The 25,236-nt window shown below is 48.5% G+C and overlaps 2 protein-coding genes across 5 annotated transcripts; both read right to left on the reverse strand.

Annotated features, from left to right (window-relative positions):
- Nucleotides 1–1,515: 1,515 nt before the first annotated feature.
- On the reverse strand, nucleotides 1,516–9,735 carry LOC111942606 (TOG array regulator of axonemal microtubules protein 2-like). 2 transcript variants are annotated; one of them, XM_086846611.1, is made up of 6 exons: nucleotides 9,668–9,735; nucleotides 8,095–8,299; nucleotides 6,704–6,917; nucleotides 5,547–5,636; nucleotides 2,919–3,368; nucleotides 1,516–1,751 (listed from the first exon to the last, which is right to left on the reverse strand). In XM_086846611.1, the coding sequence occupies exons 1-5, from the start codon at nucleotides 9,730–9,732 to the stop codon at nucleotides 3,133–3,135; spliced, it is 810 nt and encodes a 269-aa protein (XP_086702737.1). In that variant the 5' UTR covers nucleotides 9,733–9,735; the 3' UTR covers nucleotides 1,516–1,751; nucleotides 2,919–3,132. The 2 variants fall into 2 exon arrangements, 1 of the variants encoding a protein (XP_086702737.1); XR_015275095.1 differs by lacking the exons at nucleotides 1,516–1,751; nucleotides 2,919–3,368; nucleotides 5,547–5,636; nucleotides 6,704–6,917; nucleotides 9,668–9,735 and adding an exon at nucleotides 7,086–7,173 and having other exon boundaries at nucleotides 8,095–8,183.
- Nucleotides 9,736–9,824: 89 nt separating this feature from the next.
- Nucleotides 9,825–24,764, reverse strand: LOC147651103 (TOG array regulator of axonemal microtubules protein 2-like). 3 transcript variants are annotated; one of them, XM_086846607.1, is made up of 9 exons: nucleotides 23,467–24,764; nucleotides 21,691–21,779; nucleotides 19,767–19,928; nucleotides 17,514–17,646; nucleotides 15,231–15,336; nucleotides 14,398–14,505; nucleotides 12,593–12,745; nucleotides 11,297–11,413; nucleotides 9,825–10,335 (listed from the first exon to the last, which is right to left on the reverse strand). In XM_086846607.1, the coding sequence occupies exons 3-7, from the start codon at nucleotides 19,810–19,812 to the stop codon at nucleotides 12,647–12,649; spliced, it is 492 nt and encodes a 163-aa protein (XP_086702733.1). In that variant the 5' UTR covers nucleotides 19,813–19,928; nucleotides 21,691–21,779; nucleotides 23,467–24,764; the 3' UTR covers nucleotides 9,825–10,335; nucleotides 11,297–11,413; nucleotides 12,593–12,646. The 3 variants fall into 3 exon arrangements, with proteins under 3 accessions (XP_086702733.1, XP_086702734.1, XP_086702732.1); XM_086846608.1 differs by lacking the exons at nucleotides 19,767–19,928; nucleotides 21,691–21,779; nucleotides 23,467–24,764 and adding an exon at nucleotides 17,723–17,880; XM_086846606.1 differs by lacking the exons at nucleotides 9,825–10,335; nucleotides 11,297–11,413; nucleotides 12,593–12,745 and having other exon boundaries at nucleotides 14,258–14,505; nucleotides 23,467–24,213.
- Between the last annotated feature and the right edge of the window lie 472 nt (nucleotides 24,765–25,236).

Here is a 25,236-nt window from a genome sequence, read left to right on the forward strand (position 1 = left end):
CATTTACTGTTCTTCCCTAGAGCCAGTACAGTGGTTGCTTTGAAACAAAAAGCCCTGAGATCTGGATATCTTGAAGGAGCATGAAATGCTAATTAAGTGTTCATATTGGTAGCTACCCAGATCTTCACTTCCCCGTACTCTGAAGCACCATCAGGGGGACCATGCATCATTCCCATTTGTGGATGTTCATGTTTGTGGTGTGCAAGAGCAATGGCTTTGAGGAGGGACAAAAATGCCCCAATTCAAACAGTGGGTGTGCAAGGAGATGTGAAGTTCCACTGCCTTTTCCAAGATATTTTAGAAAGATCTAAGAGAATACTGCAGCATGGAGTGGGTCCCTCATTTTCTCTCCAGAGGAATCTCCAAAGGACACATTCACTCTGCTGATGGTGGCAACCCCATAAGCTCACAGACTAGTTTTCCCTGCAACATGCCACCCTGCCTGGGCTTTACTAGGCCAGGACTAGACTCAAAGTTAGGCAGCCACTTCAGAAAACCTAATTATCACATTCACATGCATTTTCTCCTGTAACATCAGAAGCTGGCAACCATGAGGACTTTGCTGTCAAAAGGTTCCAGTTTGCACTGGGCCGAGAAGTGGTTTTCCCAAAGGCAACCTAAGTTGAAATGTGAAGTGAAAAAGCCTCAAATGAATACGAAAGGAAGCAGCAAAAAAAAATTCTGGAAAGGTAGCATTGTCGATGAACATGCAGCCCACCAAGACGTGGAGCTGAACCCAGGATTGCATGTTCCAGCTACGCAGGAATTCATTATGCTGGCAAGCACTGGTCCATGGTAACAAATGATCCCATACCCCTGGGCTGAATGGCACCCAGGCTGGAGTGCAGATAGATTTGAGGAACCCTTGTCACCTGTTGAGCTCACAGTCCACTCATCCTTCTGCAAATAAGTTGCAAACAAGACACTTGGACTGCTGTCCTGGATAAATGTACATATAGCTGACTTTTCCAAAGCTGTGCATCTTTTCCAGGGAAATACACAACCACTCCTATGAAATTGTGATTGAAGATACCGCTGAGCCAGATCGGCGTGAGGTTGCAAAGGAGCAAAGCTTTGGGATTTGGGCACACTTCTCTTTGTTTCTTTGCTCAGGCCTTTTGTGAGCACAGAATACATGTAGGTAGAAAACTTTTGACTATACAGGATCTTTTGGGTCTATTGTCCCCCAAACATGTCAGTGGGTAGCCCCATTGTAATGCCAAGTCACGAACAGCAGCACAAATGACACAAAGAAAACATGGCAAAAGTGGAAGAAGAGAGGCCCAGTGAGGAAAGAATGTGCTGAGACACTGGGACATCAAGTGAGCTGCACTCCCATAACCTCAGCACATCTCCTCTAGGCTAGCAGGTCCTGGTCTCACATTCCCTGCTTGTTTTTTTTAAAATTTAATTTATTTAAAATTAACCCCCCCTGGATCTCATATATATATATATATATACACACATATATATATATATATATATAAAATTAAAATATCATCACAATTTGAAAGATACAATCAAAGCACATTTATTCAAACCTACATCAAAATATCATAACATATGAACACATGTAACAGTAAAGCCTAACACATAAATCCTATTCTTCAATCACTCTTTTGAGAGGCAGCAGCTTCTTCCTGGACTCGGTGGAAAGAGAGCTCTTCAGGATGGGAGGCAGGACTTTGTGGGTAAGGACACATAGGAAGTATGCAGACAAAACTTCTTGGTAAGAGTAGAGCCTGTCAGGTCTACAAAATGGAAACACAAATTGTAACAGAAACTGCAGTGCAAACCTGTCTTGGTTTTAGAAGACAAGTGTCTGCTAGGGAGGGCAGGAGCCTCCCTTGGAATGAAAAAATGCAGACCCCCTCTCTCCAAATGATTATGATTTTGAAATCAAGGGGTTTTCAGGCAGAGATCTGGGGATAGGAATAACAGTTCTTTACTAGTATTTATAACAAGGCAAACAAACAACAATAACTACAGCATTAGCAAGAAAACAGAACCAGGGACCCCGTGGCAGCTTTCTTGGCCGAGACGGGAAGGGATGGAGGAGAGGCTTTGCTTCACAAACCCCCTCGGGCGGGCAGTCCCAGTGCTCCTGCAGGGCTCTGAGGAACAGTCGGCTGGAACAGCAGGGATGAGCAGAGATCCTGGGCTGGTGGCTGAGGTGGATCAGCAGCTCTGTGGTGGTGCCTGGCACTGCCACACGCAGGACAGGGGGTGCGAGGCCACCAACAAAGAGGGAAGAAGGAGAAGCAGCAGCAGCTCCGTCTGGGTGATGGTGAAATTCCCTTCTCCCCACCGCAATAACTCCAAGCCCAAAGTGTTCTTCTCCAAACCTGAAGAAAGCCCACCAAACTGTCCCCACCCTCCTTTTTCCTGCCCCCTATCCCTCCTGGGCCCAGCCAAACTCTGTCTTTTGTCAAGCACCCACCAAGTACCCACAGTTAGGTTGTCCCCGCAACTAATGGGTAAAAATTCCACGGGCAAGCCAGAACTAAAAAAAGACACCTAACCCCCAACAAAACCCAATGCATCTGGAGCTCCATATTTCATGGGACAGACTTCCTGCAAACTTCTAAATAGTTGCACAGGGAAACATGCTCCTGCCAGCAGCCACTTGAGACAGGCCAGGGAACAATCTGCCCCACTTGCACAGAGCTACCACAGGAACACCCTGGCCTCTGGGCTGGCCTGGGACAGCAGGGAGCCCAGAGCCCTGGGCTTTGCAGCCATGGCTCAGCTGCACATGCAGCCTCCTGCTCCTGTCCCTGCCCCACAGCTGAGCAGCCCTACAGCTACACAGGGCACTGGCAGCAGCACAGCTCATTGCAGGGGGCACATGCAGGGCAGAACTGTTCCCTGGGGATGAGCATAGGGTCTCTGGGCTGGCACAAGACCCCATCCCTCACCTGTATGTGAGGCTGAGCCCTGCTCAGCCTTCATCTTGTCCTCAATCAGAAGTTGCTTCAGGCCCCCCATGCCTTGACTAGGAAGGGCAGTGGAGAGAGAAGGGGCTGATGCAAACCCTTCCTCAGTGTTTCATCACTTTTGAAACAGCAAAAAAGTCACATCCAGAGGTGTCCAACTCAGCTCTTCCCCAGCTTTCTGGAGAGCATCAGGCCTTCACCAGCCCAAGATGCTGGAGAGGTTTTCCCACACATGTGGAGGCTGGCTGGCAGCACACTTCCTCAGCTTGGTGCCCATCACCTCGTAGAGGGCAGAGGCAAGCTTGGTGACCACAGTGCAGACATTGGCACTTCGCACAGGCAGCGCCTTGTTCCCCAGGAAGGACCAGAGCACGGGCAGGGCGTAGTGCTGGACGACTTCAGGGCTCCTGGGATAAACCCATTCCACAAGCACTGCCAGGAGAGAGACACAAGCTTCTTAGCCACCAACCTTAATGCAAACAAGGATCTACCTCTAAGTTTTGCCTCGTGGAAGCCTCTCTGGCTAAGATCAGAGAAAGAGCACACAGACCCCCATGAGCCAGAAACAGGCAAAGCAGCTGATCCTCCCAGAAACAGAACCACCAAACCCCAGAACTAATTCCTCCAAACAGGGCCTTGTAGCTCTGGCAGACTTTGTACTTTTACTAATCTGTTTCGTGACCTGTTTCTGCAGGGACAGTGCCTGAAATGTCAAATTGCCTTTTATTTCCATTAAGAAGTTGTCTAAACCCACACTGAAAATCCAGACGTGCACCATAGAGAGGCAACTGAGGGAATTTCAATAAAAAGGATGATTCCATGCTTGTGACCCTTGATGTCAAGTGCCAAAAGTCTAATCTGGCTCTTCCCTTTGCTCAGTGGCACACAGTAAAGGGCCCTGTTAGACCACACTTCAAAACTCCAGCCCTCTTGAGATAAATACTGATGACACTTGGATTAGAAACATCAGTGACTTGCTGGTGTCATTGGCAGAATGCTTTTGTGGCTTCCAACAAACAGCTGCTCCAAACCTCAGGGTGTCTTAGATAATGACCCACACCCCATTGCCATGGCATCTGAGCATCTCCACATTTCAATGGCATTTCCCCTCCCAATGTTAATGGCATTTTTCCCTACAATGCAGACAGAAAGGAGGAAAGAGAGAGAAAACTGTTACCCAGGGAACTGCAATTTAACCAAAACATGAGTGTTTTCTCACATTGTGTCAGAAGCATCCTCTCTGCTTGTTTTCTGAACTGAACTACATCAAACACAGACAAAAATTGACTACCAACAGGCTCCTTGCACAGCAGATTTGGCTGAGACATCAAAAGCTGAAATGGTCTGGAGACCATTCTCATTTTCTGAACAGGTAAAATGTTATGTAGGAGCCATTTATTATTCTGTGGTGGAAAAGACTGCATTTTCTCAATGCTGTTAATCCACCAGCAGTCATCAACATTTCAACAGCTCCTGGAAGTACCCAAAACCAATGCTTCTAAGTGGGAAAAGCATTATGGTATCCATTTAAAAACGGGAGTTCATTTGAGTTTAAATGCAATTAAAGATGCTGGTCAGTATGGAAGTCGAGAAGAGAAAGAGCTGTGTGCTCCTACTAAATCTCAGAGAGTGCATCTGCTCTTTCTAAAGTAGTCCTAATTTATGTTTAATTCCTTCTTTTGAAAAAGAGATCAAAATAACTGCAAAATTAAACTCCCTATTCCTGGAGATCTACTTTATTCAACTGTTCTTTAATAGGCCTTTGACATTCCCAATCGCTGAACATGCCCTTTTGAGATTCATAATGGAGACACAAAGTGTATTAAACCTTGCATTTAAAGGTGCTGGCAGAATTAGTGGTGGATTTAGCCCCAGCAAGGCCATAGCAAGGCCATAAATCATCTTCTCTACTATATATTGAGACGATCACATTTCCATTCCTTGGCTGTTGCTGCCATAGCAAGCTCCTCTGAGGAATCAATTAGCAGCTGCATTTGCAGCATTTTGGACAGCATTGACAGAGGAAGACAGTGTTTGCACTCCCTGAAATGCTCAGCCCAATGCCACTTGGACAGCACAGGCAGGGAGCCTCAGCACTCTGCTTCTGCCTCTCTGCCAACAAATGCTACCCTTGCACTAAATCTGTGCCTCTAATATGTGTGTTGAGCTTTGACCTAAGCTGTGAGCCCCAGGCCCTGCAGGGTTCAGCCTCAAAACCTTCCAAGACCAAAATAAGGATTCTGTGAGGACAAAACAAACTGATCCCCTGAAACAGCATTTGCCACCACTTTCCCTCAAGGATCACAGATGCCCTGAACTTCCAAGAGAGGAGCCAGCTAGGGTATTTTTAGCCCTTCCCTTTCCTGGAGGTGGGTTCTGACATGCCCCAGTGAGAGCTCAGCCCCGAGGCCGAGCGCTGCCCCCGTCTCAGATGCTGCACACCACAGCAGCAGCCAGGAAAACCTGCCCAATACACCTGCCATGGGTGTTGGGCAGGAGGGACAAGCTCAGCACCTCCTGATTTGGAGGAGCTACTCTACTGTCTATTCACAGGCATTCCCTGTACATTCTCCCTTGGAAGACCTCTTAGCTTAGAAGGGTTGGCCATACCTGTGATACGCTCTGTGACATCCAGCAGAGCTTGGCCACTCAGTTGACTCCATCGGTGGCCAAACTCTTTCATCAGTGATACTTTATCTACAAGAGAAACACACGTTTCTGCTCACTCTTCAGAAGTCCTAAGTGAAAGGACAGTGGGGTGGGAAAGGGCAGGGGCAAGCCCATTTTATAAAATCAAATGAATTTCTGCTGATCCTTGAATCCTTTTCTTCTTTCCTTCCAGCTTCCTTGGGAGGGTTTTTAATTCCAAAAGAAAAGATCTCCTTGCACAATTGTAGATCCAAAGTCATCTGCTGTACCAGGAGCTACATTAAACATTTCACACCAGGGACCTCAAGAGTTCAATCACATGTAAGCAGTGAAAAGGGTTTGCATCCCAGAGCAAACTTGGAACACAGAAAGGCACTGAGTCAGGCAGTTCATGTGCTCACAGAACAGCTGAGGTGGAGAAAGTGGAAACTCCCCTGGAAGACCTGCCTTTTTAACACTTCATTGCTCAGGCACATTCCCCAGTGCGGCATTTTCAGAGCTGACATCAATCTGTGTGGCAAAGGAATTTGCAGCAGCCCTTGCCTAGGTAGCTATTTGCTACAGTCATCTTGCCCCATGCAAAACAACATGTGGAACAAGGCATCATTGACAGCTGGATTTCTACCTGTTTGTTATAAGGAAATGAACTTGGTGAATCAAAAGTTCTCCTTTGAAAAAAGAAGCCAAAGAAGAAAGGTGGGAAATGGGCAGCGAATGCCTATAATGTAGAGCCTTCCAGGAGGCTGCTCTGCAGAAGCTCTGATGGGCCTGTGTCCCTTCATGCCAACAGCCAAGCTATTCATTTGGGGAGTCAAATGGGGCCCAAGCAAACTCCAAAACCCCCTTGGCTCTGAATTCTAGCAAAGCTGTAGTCCAGGGCTTCCTCTTCAGACAAGCAGCACAGAGCCAAGGGCTCCTGGGACCTTTGGGAAATGCTGATGCACATTCAAGCCTGTTGGGGGACTGGTGTGTAGGGACTGCAGCTCCACAGCTTCTGGTGGATGTCAGCTGCAGTGTTCCACAGACAACAAGAGCTATCAGGGCTCTCAGTGATCTCTTGTGTGGCAGAGGCAGAGACACAGCTGAGGAGAGTCCATGTCAGGGCTCAGCCTTGTCTAAATGAGAAATGGATTCTTCCGGTGCTTTCACAGCTGCAGCATGAACCCCGGGATCCTTTGAGTTCAGGTTCTTTGTAACTCCTTCAACCAAATGGATGATCACCGGGCTCAAGGCATCTTCCAGGATGCCTGTGATTTCTGACAGCACGTCCAGCACCTTCTGCTTCACCTTCTCGTGGCTGTCAGATATTCTCAGGACAAAATAATCAAAAATCTGGAGAGAGCAAACAACATGACTGCTGGATTACAATGTCCTTGTTTGAAGAGGGGATGTGGACAAGCGCACTCAGCAACGTAAAAGATGAATCTGATCCTTTTGGACAGGTCAGCACTTGCTTGCACAATGTCACTGTTTTCCTGGGGGCCACTCACTGGAGTGGTTGCACAACCTCATGCTGGTTGAAAGATTTTCATCTATTTTGAAGAGGTTTGAGTGGGGAAAGAATAATTCCTGTGGTGTTTCTCTCCACCTGTAAATCATTAAATCAATTCCATTTATTAATTCAAAAAGATGACCTTTGCTTTAGAAGTATGGAACCAGATATTTAATGTGCCCATTTTTCTATGCACTTGCCTCAAGTACTGAGGGCAGTTTTGATTTTGCCAAAACTATGGCTGGAGGAGATCTAAGTTTTCTTTTGTCTGTCTCTGGGTCTGGAGAAGTGCAGGGCTCTGATCAACTCTTCCAGGATCCACACCATTTGTCTAACTAACAGGAAGGCTTCTGAAATTTAATGTGCTCTACAGCTCTCATTAGAGCAGGTTCAGTCACTTGACAACCACATTATCAGGCACCATTTTCTGGAGAAAGGGAAATGCAGCTTCTGGGAGGTGAAGGCACAGATCTGTTCTTAGTCATTTTCCTCCCTTTCCAGAGACTAAAATAGGCCCCCCATAGGGAGGGTGAGCACCATCTCTACCAAGAGGAATAGGGACAAAGATAGATATGAGTAACCCGGAGCTGTGCCTGTGCAAGACAAGGTGGTCTTTACTGAAGTAACCTTTCAAAAAATATGGGTTTAAACCAACCCAGCCTGATACTTCTCTTCCTCATGATCAACCATTTTTTATCGAGAGAATAATTGCCATGCTTTCAGCGCTGGTATTCCCTTCACTTAACCCAGCTGGGAGTAGGAGACAGCAGGAGCTACAGCAGCAGCAAACTCTGTCATCATCTGATGAACAGCATCAATAGGCCCCTGCCTGACAAATACAGCTGGACTGAAAGAACTTGTTCTGAAGCCTGGACCCAAATGAAATTTGTCTGTGTAAGAGGGACCAGCCTGTCCCAAACTGCCAGGATGTAGTGCCAAGACACACAGAATGAACTTCACTGCTCCAGGCTTGGGAAAGGAGCTAAAGGAAAGGAACAATGAAGATACCCTACATACTTGGACAATGTTAGTGGAGATGAGCTGGGGGCTGGTTTTGCACAGCTCGAGAAGGAATGCCACTCCTTCCAGCTGTGTCTGAAACCCCTTGGCTTCCAGGAGATTGTAAAGCTTCTGGAGCGGCTCCGTTTCTTCCACAGGTGGAGGTAACGTGACCTGGGCTTTTGCACGGTGTAGGAGGTGTTCCTCAGAGGTAGACTTCACCCTGGGAAATAAAACCAAATTAGAACTTGGTGGTGATAATACCTTCAGTTAATTGTGAGCAAAACATCTCGAGGAGCTTCCCTAATGATGTGATTTCAAGCTGGAAAATCATGAGGCTCTGAAAAACAACATGGACCTCATGACAATTATTACAGGAGACAATCTGTAAGTAACACTCTCACCAGTGCTCACTCAGGTAAACCAAGGATGAGATGTATCTGATCTACCTTCAGATGGCTTCCCAGGCACACAGGTCTCACTGCTTTGTGGGGACAGAGGGACATTACTTCCAAGTTTAAATGCCTCCTCATAGGGGACATGTGTGTCTTATAATAAGGAAACTCATCACTCTGGAGAAGTGTCTCTACACCAGGCATGACAATCTGTAACAGTAGCTCAGATGCATCTGAACAGATGAACAGGGGCATATCTGAAGGATCCAGGAAATCAGTAACAGAGATAAAATCAGAATAGTCAAAACAGACATCCCAGCACTATGCTAACATGATGTTTGCTTCCCCAGAGACTAGATCCACAACTTAACAAACCCACAGGGAACAATTCTCCTGGATCAACCTGTCTCTTCCATGAGCATTCCAAGATCCTAGCTATGCTACTGAGGCATGTGGTCACTCTTCTGCCACCACTGAGCATGACAGAGCTAAATAACTCTCTGTTATCAGAGGAGTACAGGTACAAGTAGCTCTGCCCCTGCCAGAAAGGACAGCAAGGACCAAATTCCTGTCTTAAATTTGGACTGCAGCACAGGGGGAAATAAACCAAACATGCTGTCCATCAAGCAAACAGTGTGAAGGACAGGAATATCATAAATCCACATTGAGACACCTGTTGACCAATGTTGCTTAGGAATTGCCTTGATACTTACTACTCAAACTTGGTACTGTTTGAGAGTAAGAAAGCCATGAATCAGCCAGGCCAAACAACTTGCACAGGAGCTGCTTTTTTGGGGAATGGCATCTTGCTTCTTGACTGGGACTTCTCATCAAAACACCAATCTGAAAAAGACTCCTCTCTGATGAAAAAGAACAGCCCTGATTGAATTTACTTGTCCCGAGTCAGGCAGCAGAGACACAGCCCTCTCCACGCCTCCACAACACTGCCCTTGCCAGTGCACTGGATCGTCTGAGCCACAACCAATGGGTGTCTTTTTGTCACCCAATTTCTGTGGAAACCTCTCCAGAGAAGCTGTGTTCAGTGTAATGCAGAAGTAGCCAATTTTTATCATAGGGCATTTGTAGGGGATGGAAACAATCCAGCACAGGTCATCTCCAGCAGAAAGAATTTCCTGAGGAAGACACATGTAAAGCTTGTCATGTGCTTTGTCCCATCTAACAAAAGTGCTCAGTACTGTTTACTAGAAGGCAATGTGGCCTGGGGCTTCTTTGAGGAATCGCTGCTCTTCTTCACTGGCATCTTGACTCAGAACTTTCAAAGTCTCCTGAGACCCACACAGGTCCTGAAAAACAGCAGTCCACTGCAGCCTGAAAACGGAGACGTTGTCGGAGTCCACCGAACCGACCTGCCACCAGACCAACAACCAGACAGAGGCCAAACCGTCCTGCTACCAGGGCCACGACGAGAGACGACTGCCAATGTCATACCTGACACTGTGACAGTTCACAAGTCTTCTTAACTCCCTCCCTCTTCCCCTTCTTGCCCTCGTTGCCTAGCCCAAATTGCCAGTTTACACCAAAATGTACCTCTGTGCTGCTGCTGGTGCCGGGTCATGTGTCCCCAATACACAGAATAACCTTGCTTATAATTGTTTGGTTTGTTTTAAAGAGGGGGGAGATGGGAGAGAAAAGGAAAAAAGAAAATAACACCACCCCCCCCGTCACCCTCCAAAAATCAGAGCTAGTCTTTTATGTCCTGTTATAGAAAATGGAGAGCAAAACCATCCTTGAGTTCCTGATGTTCCCGATTATTTGGATGCTCCTGAAAACATCAGCTGTAGAGGCCTGGCTAGTAGTCATCTAGCTAGCTAGATGGGCCTTCACTCTTCTGGTTTTCCATCTCCTACAAAGACATAAAGAAAGCCCATGACTCTTTAGAATATACAGTAGGAAAGTCCCTGTTTAAAACAAAGGTTAGAACCTCAGGATCACGGCTACCAAGGCTTAGGGAGACATTTCCTGGCTTACAGAAGGAAATGGACCAGAGATTCAGTGATGCCAACTCTTTGTTCTCAATAGCCCAAGGCAGGTTATGGGTGCTGCCATACTGAGCAGCACTCTAAAATCCCAATTTCATTAGTCTTGAGCAGGAATGGAAATAATGCAAACTGGTAGGCAATGAGTGTTCTTAAAGGAAGCGGCAGAAAAATTTAGATTCCCTGGGGGCTGGCCCATTGTGTTGGAAGTTGATTTGATTCAACACCTGCTCTCCCTGTTCCTCCACAAAGTCACACTCCCTTCTATAATGTAGATAAGAAGAATAAAAACAAAAACCCACAAACAAGCCTATGGTTTTCCACTGGACTCTGCTGAATTCACTAAGCTTCCTCTAGCTCCACAGGGCTCGAGAGCAGGGCAGTATTCCCAGCAGACAGACAGTAATTGTTGTAATTGGGATTGACTGTACATCTTTTGTATATTTGGAAATTTTCATGGCACTACTATGTCCAATGTCTTTTCCAAAGATTCTGTTATCTTCAGAAGCACAATTCTCACTTAATTCCTTTACTGGGGGCAGAGTCTGGAGAGCATGGTGAGGGGTTACGCTGAAATGAAACCCCATTTTCTCCTCTTCCCTTTTCCCCTTTGTGATATTCAAAATATTCAAAACCCCACTTCTTCCCTAAGAATATCAGTTCCTTTGTAGTCTGCAGATGAACAGGCTGAGGATTAACAGCTCATTCCCAGAAGCAAAGTGATTCAGAAGAAGAAGAATGAGATAAAGACTGATTAGGTACGTTTGAACTCATATTAGTAGTGGCAATCCTTGCACAAAGGAGACATTTCTCCTGCCAAACACTTACTTTCTTCTTAATTCTTGACAGAATATCTTCCAGGTCATGGTAGAAACAGATTGCTCCAAAAGCCTTTTAAATTTTTGATGATTTAGCAACATCTTCACCATCTCCTGTCCATAGTGCCTAAGGAACAAAGGAAGGAGAAGAAAGAAAAGTGAACAAACATAGGAAGAGTGTTAACAGAAGAGGCTGATACCTCAAACTCATCAGGTGCAATCCTTGCATAAGAAGGCATTACCTACTCAGCAAAGAGAGACATTTACCTCCACTTGTCGCTGCACAGTGCTGTCAGCTGAACACAAGAGGCAAGAGGAGAATATGAGGCAACAGAAAATACCATTTCATTCTGAAACTGTGTGTGTGGCTCTTGGATCAATGGATCCCAGGGAACAAGCAAAACACATCTGCTTTGTTGTCAGAAACCATTAGCAGTGTCTTGCTGCCATTGCACAATAATTTGCCTTCCTTTGACTGGCAGGGAAGCCAGGACAAAACACCTCATGCTTCCTATTGATTCTTCTATACCATATGTATGGACAGGGGCAGCTAGTTGTTCCTGTGTTATTGGCAGTTATTAATGGGAATCTAATCATCAACGTAAATGAATATAATTATCAAAGTAAGGGGATTTTGGTGGTTTGGGTTGATTTTGCCACTAGGAAACCGCAGTGGTCTTCAAGAAGCAATTTGGAGGTCATTCAGCCACAGATAGCAGCATTATAGAAATCTGCAAGAGAGGTTTAGAAAGACTGAATACTTTGGCTAAAGGTCCCTGAAATATTTCTAGGAAAGTCCTAAGTTAATGAGAAATTGATGTTTGGGATCCTTCAGTGATGAACATTAGCCACCACTTTGGCATTGGGTTGTGCACCTAAGGCCAAACAAAACTGTTAGTCTGGCTAATCTGAGCTCTTTTGATCACAGTCAAGAATCCTTCAAGTCACAGGAAGTTGGCAATGCTCCTTCTTGCTGGACATGCTCAGGTTACCCAGTACAGTCATTTCCCCAGGGAACACAGAGCACTGGTCACAACAACAAGGCTGACAGAGCTCAAGAAGCGTTTGGACAATGCTCTTGGGTACATGGAGTGTCTCTTGGGGTGTCCTGCACTTGGCCAGGAGCTGGACTCGATGACCCTGATGATTCCCTTCCAATTCAGCGTATTCCATGATTCTATGACCCTTAGCCACACGGAGAGGTAAAGTATTATTTCCTGTAGTTCCTACACTTTTCTGGATTTCCCTTTTAATGCCAGACACCAAACAGATTTCCTGTTTTAGGAGGTGAAATGAAGATCATTACCTTGTGTCCTTGTGACAGTCCTGAGCAAGTTTCCCTGCCACCTGTGCCAGGCTCTCAGCCCTGGGTGTGTCTGCGAGCTTCGTGACTCCAATTTTCCCCATCAAGGACAGGAGGAGTTTGGCCGCACAATTCCGCACCTGGACATAGCGGCTCCTGGGAAGAAGAGAGCAAACACTGGGACACAGGGAGAAGGAGGCACAGCAGCACAGGCCTTGGCCAGAGAATGCTCCCTGTTGTTGCTGGGCAAAGGAGGCCTGGGTTCTCCTGCAACTTTAGACACCTGTAGGAGGTTCTGTCCTCAGATAAACACAAAGTTAGCATTGAACAGAAGGACTGCCTGCAAGGAAGAGGGAGGAATTTTGGTCTCCCTGCATTATCTGATATTCAATTTCTTTCCCAAAATCTGCTCTGAGAAAGATTAAAGAAATAGATTACATAAAAATTCTTTAGAAATTAATGACAACTCATGCTGACTTATCAGAGGACACTCACTACACAGAGCTGCAGCAGGATTGAGGCTCTTTCCACCCATTTATCCCAAAATCTGCAGACCTTTGATAAAAAACAAATGCAGGGAAAAACCTGCTGTGGGGCTTGACGTTGCAGAATATCCAGCAATGCTGCCTGTTCCTTCTGGGAGGCTTGGCAAGGGATACATCTGAATGTTTTACCCTATTCCAAAGCTGAGGAAGGGGTGGCAGGCAGTTTAGCCAGGCTGTCCTGTTCTAGAGAGTGTCTCTTGGGAACTATCAGGCCCAGCACAAACACTGAAGGTAGCATTTGCTTCAGCTGTCCCATGGCAGTCAGCCTGTGAAGGTGCCAGTAGAGTGATTCATCATCTCAAGGCTAACATGAAACATCAGTTTGAATAGAAAGTAGAGCTCTAAGGCCAGGACAGTACTACAAGACTCCTTTTGGCAGGAGCTGCACCTGCTGTGCAGGCTGTGCCCCATCCAGTACATTCTCCCCCATGTACTCCTCACCCCAGCAAGTCCCCTCCTTCTTTCTCAAGCTAATGGCATAATGAGGATGTGTGGTTTTTCCCCGGGCCTCTGTGCTTGGCGCTGTGAAATATCAAAGAGCGCTCACAGCTGCAACTGCAACTGTCCCGCTCCCCACAAAAGCCCAAGGCTCTATCCTTAGCCTTTGCAGGCACTTTCCCTTCCCCACCATTCACCAGTTCTGGGAAGCTCTGACAGGCTGGCAGAACTCCAGGAAGCAGCAGGAAGCTGAGTCGGGGGAGGTTTAGGTTGGATATCAGGAAAAGGTTTTTCACCCAGAGGGTGGTTGGGTACTGAAACAGGCTCCCCAGGGCAGTGCTCACAGCACCAAGCCTGACAGAGTTGAAGAAGCATTTTAACAACAATCTCAGGCACTTGGTGTGATCCTTGGGGTGCTCTGTGCAAGGCCAGGAGCTGAACTCGACGGTCCTGATGGGCCCCTTCCAACTCCCCACATTCTACAGCTCTATGATTCTGTGAACTAATAGGCTGCAGGAGGGCAGAAATAGGTGACAAGACGAAAGAAGTGAGGTTGGTGGGAGAACAAAGTCACTGAGTTCACAGAAGATGCAGGGTGCAGGAGCCTTCCCTCCCACCATTCCCATTCTGTCTCTCATCCCTTCCCCCACCCACACACAAGAAGGTGAAGAAGATCACTAAAAGAAGAAGAAACTACTTGTCTCCCCTGTCCATGAGAGCAGCCAGTGCTTGTGCAGGACTCATGTTCTCAACCATGATCCCCAGGGTCTGATTGGCTGCTTTCTCAACAAACTCTGGAGAATTCCAAACCACTGGGAGCAGGACCTGAGCAACCTCATCCACCTCGGAGTCCATGTCCTTCTTCAAGGTTGCAAAGAGCTCTCCAAGAGTGATGATTGCAGTGTAGGACACCTTGGAGCAGAGGTTGCTTACCTGGGGAAGTGATGAGAGAAACATAAGAATCACCTTGAAAAGAAAACCAGTGGCCTTAGACAAAAGTCTCAGGAAATGGCAACATATCCCAATTTGTCCAGGGGAACAAAAAGCACAATAAGAGCAGGAGAGCTGAAGCACAGAAAGGCACTTAGTCTGGCACCAATTTCGGGCCTCAGACCTGCTGACAGCAGGCCTAAAAACAAATAATTTAACTTAACTCCTCTGTAATGCCCACCCCTTTGATTTTAGGTCCTTTTGTTTGGAAACAAACAAATTAAACAAGGGCTGCTAGCAAACCATAAGGCACAAGTCATAAAGACAAAAGAATCATGTGCTCCTGTTCAAAAAAGTAACACCAGAAGTTAAAGCACTCAGCCAAGAAACGGAAAGCACAGGCTCAAGTCTACAGACTAATTGGCAGTGTTGAATTACAGCTCAGGCAGAGGTTAGGACTCTGGTAAATAACATAATTAGTGTCTCAGTTTGTGCATTTGCCCCTTGCACTACAATGACACCTCACTCAAAGATGAGTGTCAGACACCCAACCTACCAGGAAATACAGCTACATGCACACACACACCCTAGCTGACAGACACTAGAAATATAAGGTCTAAAAACAGAACTGGAGGCAATCCCTGAGCACACATGGACATGAACATGCACATATCTACTCTACACACCATGTATGAAGTACAGGGGACAATTCAGAAGAATGTTCTCACCTCGCTGGTAACTGCCAGGTAAATTTCACAAAGTCTGCAAAGCACGACTTCTGAATGGGACCCAGCCAGCTGTTTGATGCTGGAGAGTGCCTTCTCCTTCAGCTCCCTGAAAGGCAAGTACCAAAAAGATTGGTTTTTCTCTCCACCCAAGAACTAGGCAGCACCCTCTGAAATGACCAGGCTGGCAGCTCAGGGGCACCTCAGTGGGAGGTGCTTTTCAAGGAGCACTTAAGCAAATTGTGCAACTTGTTGCCACAGGATGCTGTGGCTGTCAAAAGCATACACAAATCCAAGAGGCAAATAGAGGGTTTTTCTCAGAGTCTTCATTTGTGGCCGTTTTACAAGACAGCCTTTCTGAAACCTCTGGCCCATGAAGTTCCTCTGTCACTGCTTCCTAGAAGCTGTGAGACCAGACCAAGTTGCTGTTTCCTGTCACCTCCCTGTTCCTGTCCCTGAGACACAGTCCCATCGGGCTGTTCCTGGGGCATTTTCCTTCTTTACCAGCCCCAGCAGGCAGTTCAGCAGTAAGAGACTGCACTGGCACTCTGGAGCTGACTTTCCACTCTGCAATCTACGCCTGTCTGTCACCCACTCCACTCCTCCTCCACATTGCCCAGAAAAAAGCAGCAGCATGTCCCAGAAGACTCCACACCTGGGCAAGAACACTTGAAACTCTGGCAAAACCCCCTACCTAAAACAACCCCTACAACAGCAACGTGTTATTTAAAAGGTGCAAACAACAACTCCATCTCTCAGCGCCTGCTTTGTGCAGGCCCTCAGCTCCAGGAAGGTTGGTGAGGCATCAGGGATGCAGCACAGGGCTGGTGATCGATCCCACGGGCACCCCTGAGTGTCACCCAGACACCCCCACACCTGCAGATGCTCTCTGCACCTCACAGGGCACCAAAGAGAAATGGGGAAGAGAAATCAGAAGAGAAAGGGAAAAGCAAAGGCGACTGCACAAGGAGATGCATTGTAGCAGATTTTTCATGTTTATCCCAATGTGAATGGAGTCCTTATCCCCATGTGAATGAAGCATTCACCAGTGAGTGGATGCTAACACAGACATCAAAAAGACAATCAATACTGATAGTAAAAGGTTTTAAAATCATAGAAAATTTGGGGACTTAGAAAGAAATTTAGGCTTGGCAAGCCCTGGGAAAAGTAGGTCCTGGGAATGGTTGGCCTTGTGCTTGCTAAAGATCATGTGAAACTGCACCTGTGTAATCAGTATATGATAAATGATACAATTGTTAGATGTGATTAGATACAATTATTGTTTAAAGAACATGAGAAACAATGTGAGGGGATTGAGAGGGGATCACGAGAAATTCCTGCTTGAGTAAAAACAATGGATACAATAGAACAATGTAAGTTTAATAATTAATATGTAAGTTATATAATGATAGAGTATAAAAACATGTTCAGCTCGAAACCAAGGCGGGTCAGATTTGGGTATGAGTACCCCTGACACCCAGAGCTCTTCAATAAAGCACCTTCATATAATCATTCCATGATTCTGTGTTCCTGAACGCTAACAATACCAACTAACATTTGTCAGGTTAGCAGCTCTGGGCCTCCTTCTGCCTGTGTCAAATTTTGGGACACGATGTGAGTTTTGACCAGGCATCTCAGGCCCATATGATGCAGTGAGAAGGAAAAAGTTGAAGGAAAAAGTTGAATTCCAAAAGTGCAAGATTCCTAGAGGATTATATTTCTTTTTCCTTCTCTTCTGCCATGAGCCCTTCTGCAGTAATGACAGGCTGAGGGACTTGAAAGCACAAGTCAGGCCATTTCTCAGAAAGAGGAACTCCCTGGAGCTGCTTGTGGCATTCACATGCAGGAGGTGCCAGGGAAACCCTGTCAGCTGCCATTGCTGTCAGCAGTGGGACCAGAGAGAAGAAACCTTACTCAGTCCCACTGGGTCAGTGCCCCAAGGCACCCAAATCTCTACACTCAAAAGTGCTGCCGTCCTGCTTCTGCCTTCAGCCAGCAAATCATCTTGTCCCACAGCTTTCTCTCTTCCCTCAAGATTTCCTTTGCAGCTCCATGGAGCAGCAGGCAAAGCCAGCAAATAGCAGGGACCTGCTGCAGCTGGAGCACTGCTGCAGACCAAGGCCAAGGAAAGGCTGCTGTCAGATCTTTATCCTCCCACTGCTCTGCAGTGGTTTCACTGGTGCTCCTTGGCCCTCTGGGCTCTTGGGGCTCAGAGGCACTAGCAAGATCCACTTCTGAGCTACCTTAACGCTAAGAGGGAGACAGAGTGAACGGGGCCTTTCTTACCAGTCATCGCTGCCCAGCAAGGAGAGTGCCTTGAGCAAGGCCTGCTGTGGGTCACAAGAGGCTGTGTCCTTCTGCCTGTTCCCACGCAGCGGCTCCTCTCGACGCTTGGCACCAGTGGCCGTCTGCCAGGTCACTGTAAGGACAGGGTCAGCCATGAGCGCTGCAGCCCCGGGCAAGGCACCCCGCCATGGAGCGGCCTGCAGCCCCACCTCCCAGCCAGGCTTCCATGTGGGACAAAGTGGCACTGGCTCAGACACTTCCCTGCTGCCTGGCTCCTTGGGCTGCTTGCTTTCTCCCAGCCCCCCCAGCTGGGCACAGCTCCAGGCTAAAGCTGACAGCTGCCCACACACACCAGCTCCCAAGTGCCACAGCTACCACAGGCAGCGGCAGCTTCCTGAGGCCGCCGAGCTCCCACTGCCTGCCAGACAGCGCCCACCAGCAGCACTTGCTACCCCAGGAGGGAACCCCTCAGCTGCCTCTCTTGTCTCAGCACCCTGATTTCCCCCAGCCCCGAGGACAGAGGCACTCTGCAGCTCCCTGAGGAAACACCTGCAGCTGCCTTGCCACAGCCCCAAGCCAAGGCTGAACAACCCAGCCCTGCTGGGCCCGGCTGAATCCCCACGCAGCAGCGACCAGGGAGCAGCGATACCTGACCCTTCACTCCTGACAGCGCCTCTCTTTCCATTGCCTTCAAATCTTCTAGACAGCAGGCAGCTGACTGCACATACATTGTAGCTTACTGTTGGCCAGGGAGTACTTTATGGATTTTGCTCTTTCCAAGCATCATGAATCTTTGCTCTTGCATAGGTACACACTGGCTGTATTTCAAAGATGCTGAGGTGAAATTTGTTTGTCATCAAATGTTCATGTTTGTGAACTCAGCAGTGCCTAAGCCTTCACTTGTGGAAAAATGCAATTTCCAGTCTAGACAGTTGATAAAATAGCCTTCCAAATGCAAACTCTGATAAAAATATGCAAATACAGCTGCAAATGGTTGCCAGACACATGCTCTTGATAATCAGGTGTCCAGGCTTTTCCTTAACTGAATTTTTTTGTAAGGAAAAAAATGTACATGGTATGAGAAAAATCAGATGATAAAAGCATTTCTTATGAAACCAAATTGTCATCGAAAGCACTGTCCATCCAAAATTTCATGTTGTGCACTCAAAAGATCATTTACTAATGTGTGGATGAAAACATCTGAGCTGTCTACAATGACGGAGTATAAACATTGCACAGAACCCAGATGAACTGCTCTAGACTCTCCAGGATTTATGTGCTACCTTGCCTGTTCTCACAAAGTATACTGTAACATCAAAAATATTCAGCCAGGAGCTAATGTGGATGTCACTGATGTACCCCAGACACTGACATCAGTGATGTCACTGCAGAAGTGTGCAGACATACACATCTAGGTTCACTACCAATGGAGAGCCATGTCACACTAGTTCTGGTCAATTCTGAACATGGAAGTAGCACCTCTAGAAAGGAGCATTCCAAGTATCAATCCTAGCTCCTTTCTTTTTCATCTCTCCCTACTTGGAATGATAGCACAGGCACTCTACCCACAAGGGAGAGACAAGAGCCACTGGGACTATCTGCTGGGTATTTACTGCAGGCAGCAAACAGCCTGGGAGCACCAGGCAGCCCCGCCCGGCTGTCACCTGCTACATACGGCCACTGTACTTGGCTGGGGGGACACAGGAGGCACTGCTTGTTCCCTCTTGGCATTGCAGGCCGTGGGATGGCAGCAGTGAGGAGCCACTGGGCACTTCTGGGAGCAGCAGCACGACTGCACCAAGGGCTGACTGCCATGTAGAGACAGCCCTTGCTGGGATAGCAGAAAGCTGGCTGCAGAGCCGGACAGCAGCACGGGCAGAGGGCCGAGATGGTGAGTGGACAACTGATCGTGGTGGTACTCGTGGGTGCCCAGTGAGCACACCCTGGCACACTGCCCCACACCACATCCCTGCAGTTACAGCTGCCTCCTGGCACCAGTGCTGTAGTTTGGACTATCAGGTGGGGCAAAAGCCAGAGCTTAGGCCTTCACCACTACTTTATTCAGCTCCACTTTCCAATGGATCTCTAAGAACCAGCTGCTCCACTACTGCAGAGCTGGAGTGACTCAAAAGTACATTTGCTGTTCATTCTCAGGACAGGCTAGGGACCCTGCTGGGTGAGGCAGGTGGCAGTTTGGGCTTCTTGGGGCAGGAAAAACCTGTGTGGGAAGAAGCTGCCTCGGAGCAGGCTTACCTGAGGAATTTTGTGGGAAGCTGCCATCCCCATGGATGATGGGCATATTGGGCAGTACGGGCACATTGTCCTGCTTCCTCAAGACCTTCTTCTTCAAGGCACTACCAGGGTGTTTTCTCTGCACACTGGAAGCTGTGCCATTGACAGGCAGTAGGCTAAAGCCTGTGGGGAGACCAAAGAGGAGCTTGTAAGTGAAGACTGCTGCACAGGGTGAGGATGGAAAGGGCCAGAAAACTTGCTGGAGTTGGGTAACATCTCTTTGTTATCCCAAAGAACTTCAAGTATAACACTGGCACACTAACATGGGACAGTGATCCCAGAATCCCAGAATCCTAGAAGAGTTTGAGTTGGAAGGCACCTTTAAGCACCATCTAGTCCAACCCCTGTCAGCAGGGACATCTTCATCTAGATGAGATTCCTCAGAGCCCCATGTAAATTGGCTTTGAACACTTTCAAGGTTGGATCAACAACAGCTTCTCTGAGCAAACCCTTCCAGTGCTTCATCCCCTTCATTATAAAAACATTCCCCCTAGTATCTAATCTGAATCTACCCTCTTCTAGTTTAAAACCAAATTGCAGTGATGCTTCCCCTAATAAACAGGGAAAACCCGGTATTGCTTTGCTTTTGTTTTCCTGTTTCAGAGGCTGGCTGGGGAAGTTACCAAATGAAAGTGCAGATAGCCTTGCGTGATGCCCTGGGGCTGAGTGCTGCCTCCTAAGGTCCCTGCTGCCACCCTGGGGGCAGCGCACACAGCACTGCAGTCAGAGCCCCTCAGCCAGGATTCAGTCAGGAACACTGCTGGCTCCTGGGGCTACAGCAGAAGCACTGGCTTGGGGCTTCAGCACAGCTCTACAGTGCCAGCTCCTCTGCAGGCTGTGGCAGGAGGAGGATCTCTGGTGTTTCCATTAGAAGCAGTTGAATTTTGTTTCTTCTCAGTTTCACCATGGCTGAAGAGCATTCTTTTGGACTCCCCTTCCCTGGAGGCTGCTCTCCAGGAGAGAGTCTTAAACCTCAGTCAACTTTGCAAGACAAAATTTTCTACTCTGAAAGGCTTTGGAGGTGAAGGTGGGAAACTGATATTCTGTTTTTGACTCAGTGAGGCTATGGGCTTCTGTATATTTCTTGAGGGAGAAGAAAGAACTCCTCTTCAAGCTTCCACTCAGATGCAATCAGAGCAGCCCCCCTGTCTGATTGCAGCACCGTGCAAAGGGCAAGCAAGTGGTCAAAAAAGACTACAAGTGTAGCCACCACCTACTTGCTTCTTCTGCATTCCCACTGTCAACTGTCTGTGCAGGCAGCTGCAAGGATGTTTTCCTTTGTGTCCTTTTCTTCACTTCTTCCTCAATAAGCTCCTCAACCTTCCACTCTAAGTTCTTTTGAGCCAACTTGCACAATGCATTGCAATTAGGTCTAGTTGCAGTGGAAATACATCACAGATGTAAGCAGAGACACCCAAACCAGACACAACATCTCATCAGGAGCACAGGGTCCATAGAGTGCCACAGCCTTTAATACAGCTCCATATTCATTCCAATAGTTTCACAAGCATGTCTCCTGTCCTCACCTTGGCAATTACACACAGGGAGGTGGAAGACTTTAGGACCACAACCTTACACTGCTCCAACTGCAACCTATGACAGGAAGCCCTGCTTGAAGCACAAAAGTCATCAGAGTGCTCCAAGACAGATGAAGAGCTCACATGCCCAGTGAGCAGGCAGTTCAGTTCCTACAGGCCATGGCAGCAGAATAAAAACCACGTGCAATACGCAGCAAGGAGGGGTAATTGCTGTTGCATAACACTCATGGCCAGGAATGGCAGCTGTTTCTCACTTCCTGGCTTCTGAAGGACTCAGCTCTGAGGGATTCTGAAGGACTCTGAAGGACCCTGAAGGAAGTCTGCTCATCTATATCTTTATCCCTTACCTTTTCAAAGCCATCCCTCAGGTCTTTGTCACTCCTAAAACCAGTTCTGCTGGGATAATCCTTCTCCTTGGCTTGGCTCAGTGGGAGGCCTGGTAATGGAAGCAAAGGTTCGTGTAAACCTCTGGCAGACTTCAAGCCCTCAAAAATGCCATGTGGGCAACAGGCAAGACAGGTTCCAGACTGCAGAGCTCTCATAAGACACAGAGATTGTGTAGGAGAGCAGCAAGGTACATATGCCTAGACCCTCTCCCAGTGGATGTGCTACTGGCAGCAGACAGGACATTACTCTGTTGGCCAGCAGACTGAAACCTGCTGCATGATGAAGGCCTCAGCCCCTGGATGCTGGAGAGCCTCAGTGTTTGAAAGAGAAGGGCAGAGATGGAGATTGCTCTTGGCAGAGATTCTCATCTGCCCTTATGCTGATTTTAGTAAACACCTTCCTTCGGGTTAAAAGAAAACCCTGGTTTATAAATTACATAATCTGTGGGCATTTAAATCAACACTTTCTTCTCTTTGCTGGAGTATTTTAGAGGAGATTGAAAGAAAAGCTTAGGAGTGCAGGAGTGATACCCAAAGGTGAACTCTGTTCTTGACACTAGATAATTTACCTTCCCCAAGGATTTTCATTCAAAACTGCATGAGATTGGGCCACTTTTGGGACAGACTGACTAAAAGCTGATTTTCTTAATGCAAGTAGAATAATGCAGCTCATTCTGAAATACTATCCAACAGAGCTGTAAAAATTCAGAGAACTACTCATTCTATACAACAACTTCACAGAAGCTAAAATCAAGTGGCAGCAAAGCAGAAAATAGCCAGTGTTTTAAATCAGGATTTTTTTACCCCTGCAGAATGGTCAGCTTAAAAATAAAGGAGAGTTAGATAAAGTCTTTGAGGGAAAAAGGCAATTCTAGATGGAAGGCAAGGCCTTGGAAGGTAAGAGCATCTGGGAAGTTGGCAAGGAAACTTCTGACGCCAGGGTAACCTCCTTGGGACCACTGCAGTCATTCATGTCTGCAAAATGGACACACAAAATGTAACAGAGGCCACAATGCAAACCTAAAACATCTGGAGCTCCATATTTCATGGGACAGACTTCCTGCAAACTTCTAAATAGCTGCACAGGGAAACATGCTCCTGCCAGCAGCCACTTGAAGTGAGCCAGGGGGAAAACCCTGTCCCACTTGCACAGAGCTACCACAGGAACCCCCTGGCCTCTGGGCTGGCCTGGGACAGCAGGGAGCCCAGAGCCCTGGGCTTTGCAGCCATGGCTCAGCTGCACATGCAGCCTCCTGCTCCTGTCCCTGCCCCACAGCTGAGCAGCCCTACAGCTACACGGGGCACTGGCAGCAGCACAGCTCATTGTAGGGGGCACATGCAGGGCAGAACTGTTCCCTGGGGATGAGCACAGGCTCTCTGGGCTGGCACAAGACCCTTCCTCCTGCCAGAGAGCAGCCCAGTTCCCACTTTAGCTCTGCGTGAGGTTGAGCCGTGCTCAGCCTTCACCTTGTCCTCCCTGGCAGTGACCCTGGGGGCAGCGCTGCTCTGCTGCCTCTGCCGGGGCTCCTGGGCCCCGCTGATGCTTTCAGGGCCTGCAGGGCTGTCTCCCAGCCTGGCCTGGCTGCAGCTTCTCCCCAGCCTCTGCAGGAAGGCATTTGGCATCACCTGACAGGGAGTCCCAAACTGCACCACAGGCCATGCACACCCTGAGATCCCCTGCAATTTCTCAGTCTCCAGCTAGATCAGGCCTTGGGGCTGTTTGGAGAAGGGACCAACCTGGGACAATCCTGAAAACCTGCATGTTTGCTGATCCTTATCCATGCCTTTCACAAATATTGCCTCCTGAAGATGGCACCTCCGCAATGAGGAGCAGCCCCATCTGATCCAGCTCTCCCTCTTCCATTCTCCAGAAATGAAATGAGAGCCTGTGCAGCAGGAAACCATTCCTGAAGGAAGCAGTGATTCTGTGCCAGACTCTGCTGCATGAAAGAAGGCGATGCCAGGCACAGGCCCAGACACAGGAGGTAATTGCTGTTCTGGGCTCAGCCCTCGGCGGGGCTGTGTGCCAGCAGCTCTCCCCCCAGGGCCGGCCCTTGCACAGTGCGGTGGCAGCCAAAGCTGGAGGTGCCTCAGCTCCGAGGCCTCTGGAGCTCATTCCCAACCCTTGGGAAATGGGACTCATGCACCAACATCACTCCCTCTGCAGCTGCTCCCGGAGCTGGCCCTGAGTGCCCAGAGGCCCAAGGCACAGGAGCAGCTCCACGCATGAGCCCTGCCATGAGCCCAGGGCCACAGCCAGCCCTGGCTCCCAACTGGGCACGGCCTGCACTGGCTCCTGACAGGGCCTGGCTCTGTCCCCTTGGGCTGGGTGAGCTGTCACAGAGAAGGGAGGGTCAGGGGTGGCTGTGGCTGCTCAGGGATGGCTTTGGCCTGAGTCCCTGGAAGAAGCCACTGCCCAAGCGGCTGCGCTGTCCCTGGGCTGTGCTCCCGGCCTTCTGGGCTCTGTTGGGTGGCACAGCCTGTGCCAAGGGGCAGCAAGGTGCCTGCAGGCCCCAGCTCTGGGGCAAACAGAGAATGTCCTGACCATATCCAGATTGCTGCCAGCTCAGCAGCAGAGCACAGCATGGGCTCACACTGCCCATTGCTTCCATAGATGGAGCCGGCACCACAACTCATGTTCCTGATTCCCAGAAGGGCATTGAAAGGGCTTTCTGACAGGGAACACTCTGTTGGCTAGGGATAATAGCAGGCCTGCTTTGTTTGGAACTTATCTTCATGTTGTTCTGCTTTGGAATCTGCTATGCCTGGAAGAGAAAACGGTGAGTGTTTTGTTCATTTTTCCCTCAAACAGCTTCTTTTGAAAGTCTATTGTAGACAGGAAATATTCTCAGTGAGACTGAGGCAGGGTGGAAGAAAGAGCAGGGAAGAGATTGCCCTTGAAAGGCAGACACGCTCTGGGGCCTGCTCCTGGCCAGGGACCCTGCCCAGAGCCATCCCCTGCTCGCCGGGGCCTTGAGGGGCAGCTCTGCAGCTGGGCCAAGCTGTGCCAGCAGCTGCAGCCGTGCTGGGGAGCCTTGGCCGCTCTGGGCCCTGCTGTGCAGGAGGGTCTCTGTGTACCAGCAGCAGCTGGAGGCCTCAGCCACCTTCTCTCTCCACAGGAGCACTTCTGGACAGAAGTTGAAAGACAGTGGCTACACTAAACACCCCGACAGCTTGAGCAGCTCCTCTTCAGTAATGAGGGCCTGGGCAGCTCTCTCAAGAGCTCTGAGAAGAGGATCCCAGAGCAGCCATCCCAGAACAGGAGGAATCCTCCTATAACCGTGTAGATCCCACGGCCAGCTCTTCTCCCCATGGGTATCCCCAAGGTCCCTTCAGTGCCTTTTTTGGTCTTCCTCTGCCTCGGCGTAGCCCATTCCATAGTTCTTGTAGAGAACTAAGGCCCAGCCCAGCACCCTCCCGCCCCACCCGAGACCAACATGGCCCTTCCTGTGTCCCTGAGCCCCCTGGCCCTGCCCTCTAAACAGCACTGAAGGTGAGCCCATCTGC

The sequence above is a fragment of the Cyanistes caeruleus genome, chromosome 11 (genome assembly GCF_971803275.1).
Source record: "Cyanistes caeruleus chromosome 11, bCyaCae1.hap1.1, whole genome shotgun sequence".
Classification (NCBI taxonomy): Eukaryota; Metazoa; Chordata; class Aves; order Passeriformes; family Paridae; genus Cyanistes; species Cyanistes caeruleus.

What these genes read in the sequence shown, in the direction of transcription:
- LOC147651103 (XM_086846606.1), bottom strand. Translation starts at nt 19,812, where the DNA reads ATGCCCATCATCCATGGGGATGGCAGCTTCCCACAAAATTCCTCAG. An exon ending in CTTCCCACAAAATTCCTCAG is followed by an intron (nt 17,647 to 19,766) that starts GTAAGCCTGCTC and finishes CTGTCCTTACAG; the next exon opens with TGACCTGGCAGACGGCCACT. An exon ending in TTGCTGGGCAGCGATGACTG is followed by an intron (nt 15,337 to 17,513) that starts GTAAGAAAGGCC and finishes CTTGCCTTTCAG; the next exon opens with GGAGCTGAAGGAGAAGGCAC.
- LOC111942606 (XM_086846611.1), bottom strand. Translation starts at nt 9,732, where the DNA reads ATGCCAGTGAAGAAGAGCAGCGATTCCTCAAAGAAGCCCCAGGCCACA. An exon ending in GGAAGAATCCATTTCTCATT is followed by an intron (nt 5,637 to 6,703) that starts TAGACAAGGCTG and finishes GTGTTTCTCTTG; the next exon opens with TAGATAAAGTATCACTGATG. An exon ending in TGTCACAGAGCGTATCACAG is followed by an intron (nt 3,369 to 5,546) that starts GTATGGCCAACC and finishes CTCTCCTGGCAG; the next exon opens with TGCTTGTGGAATGGGTTTAT.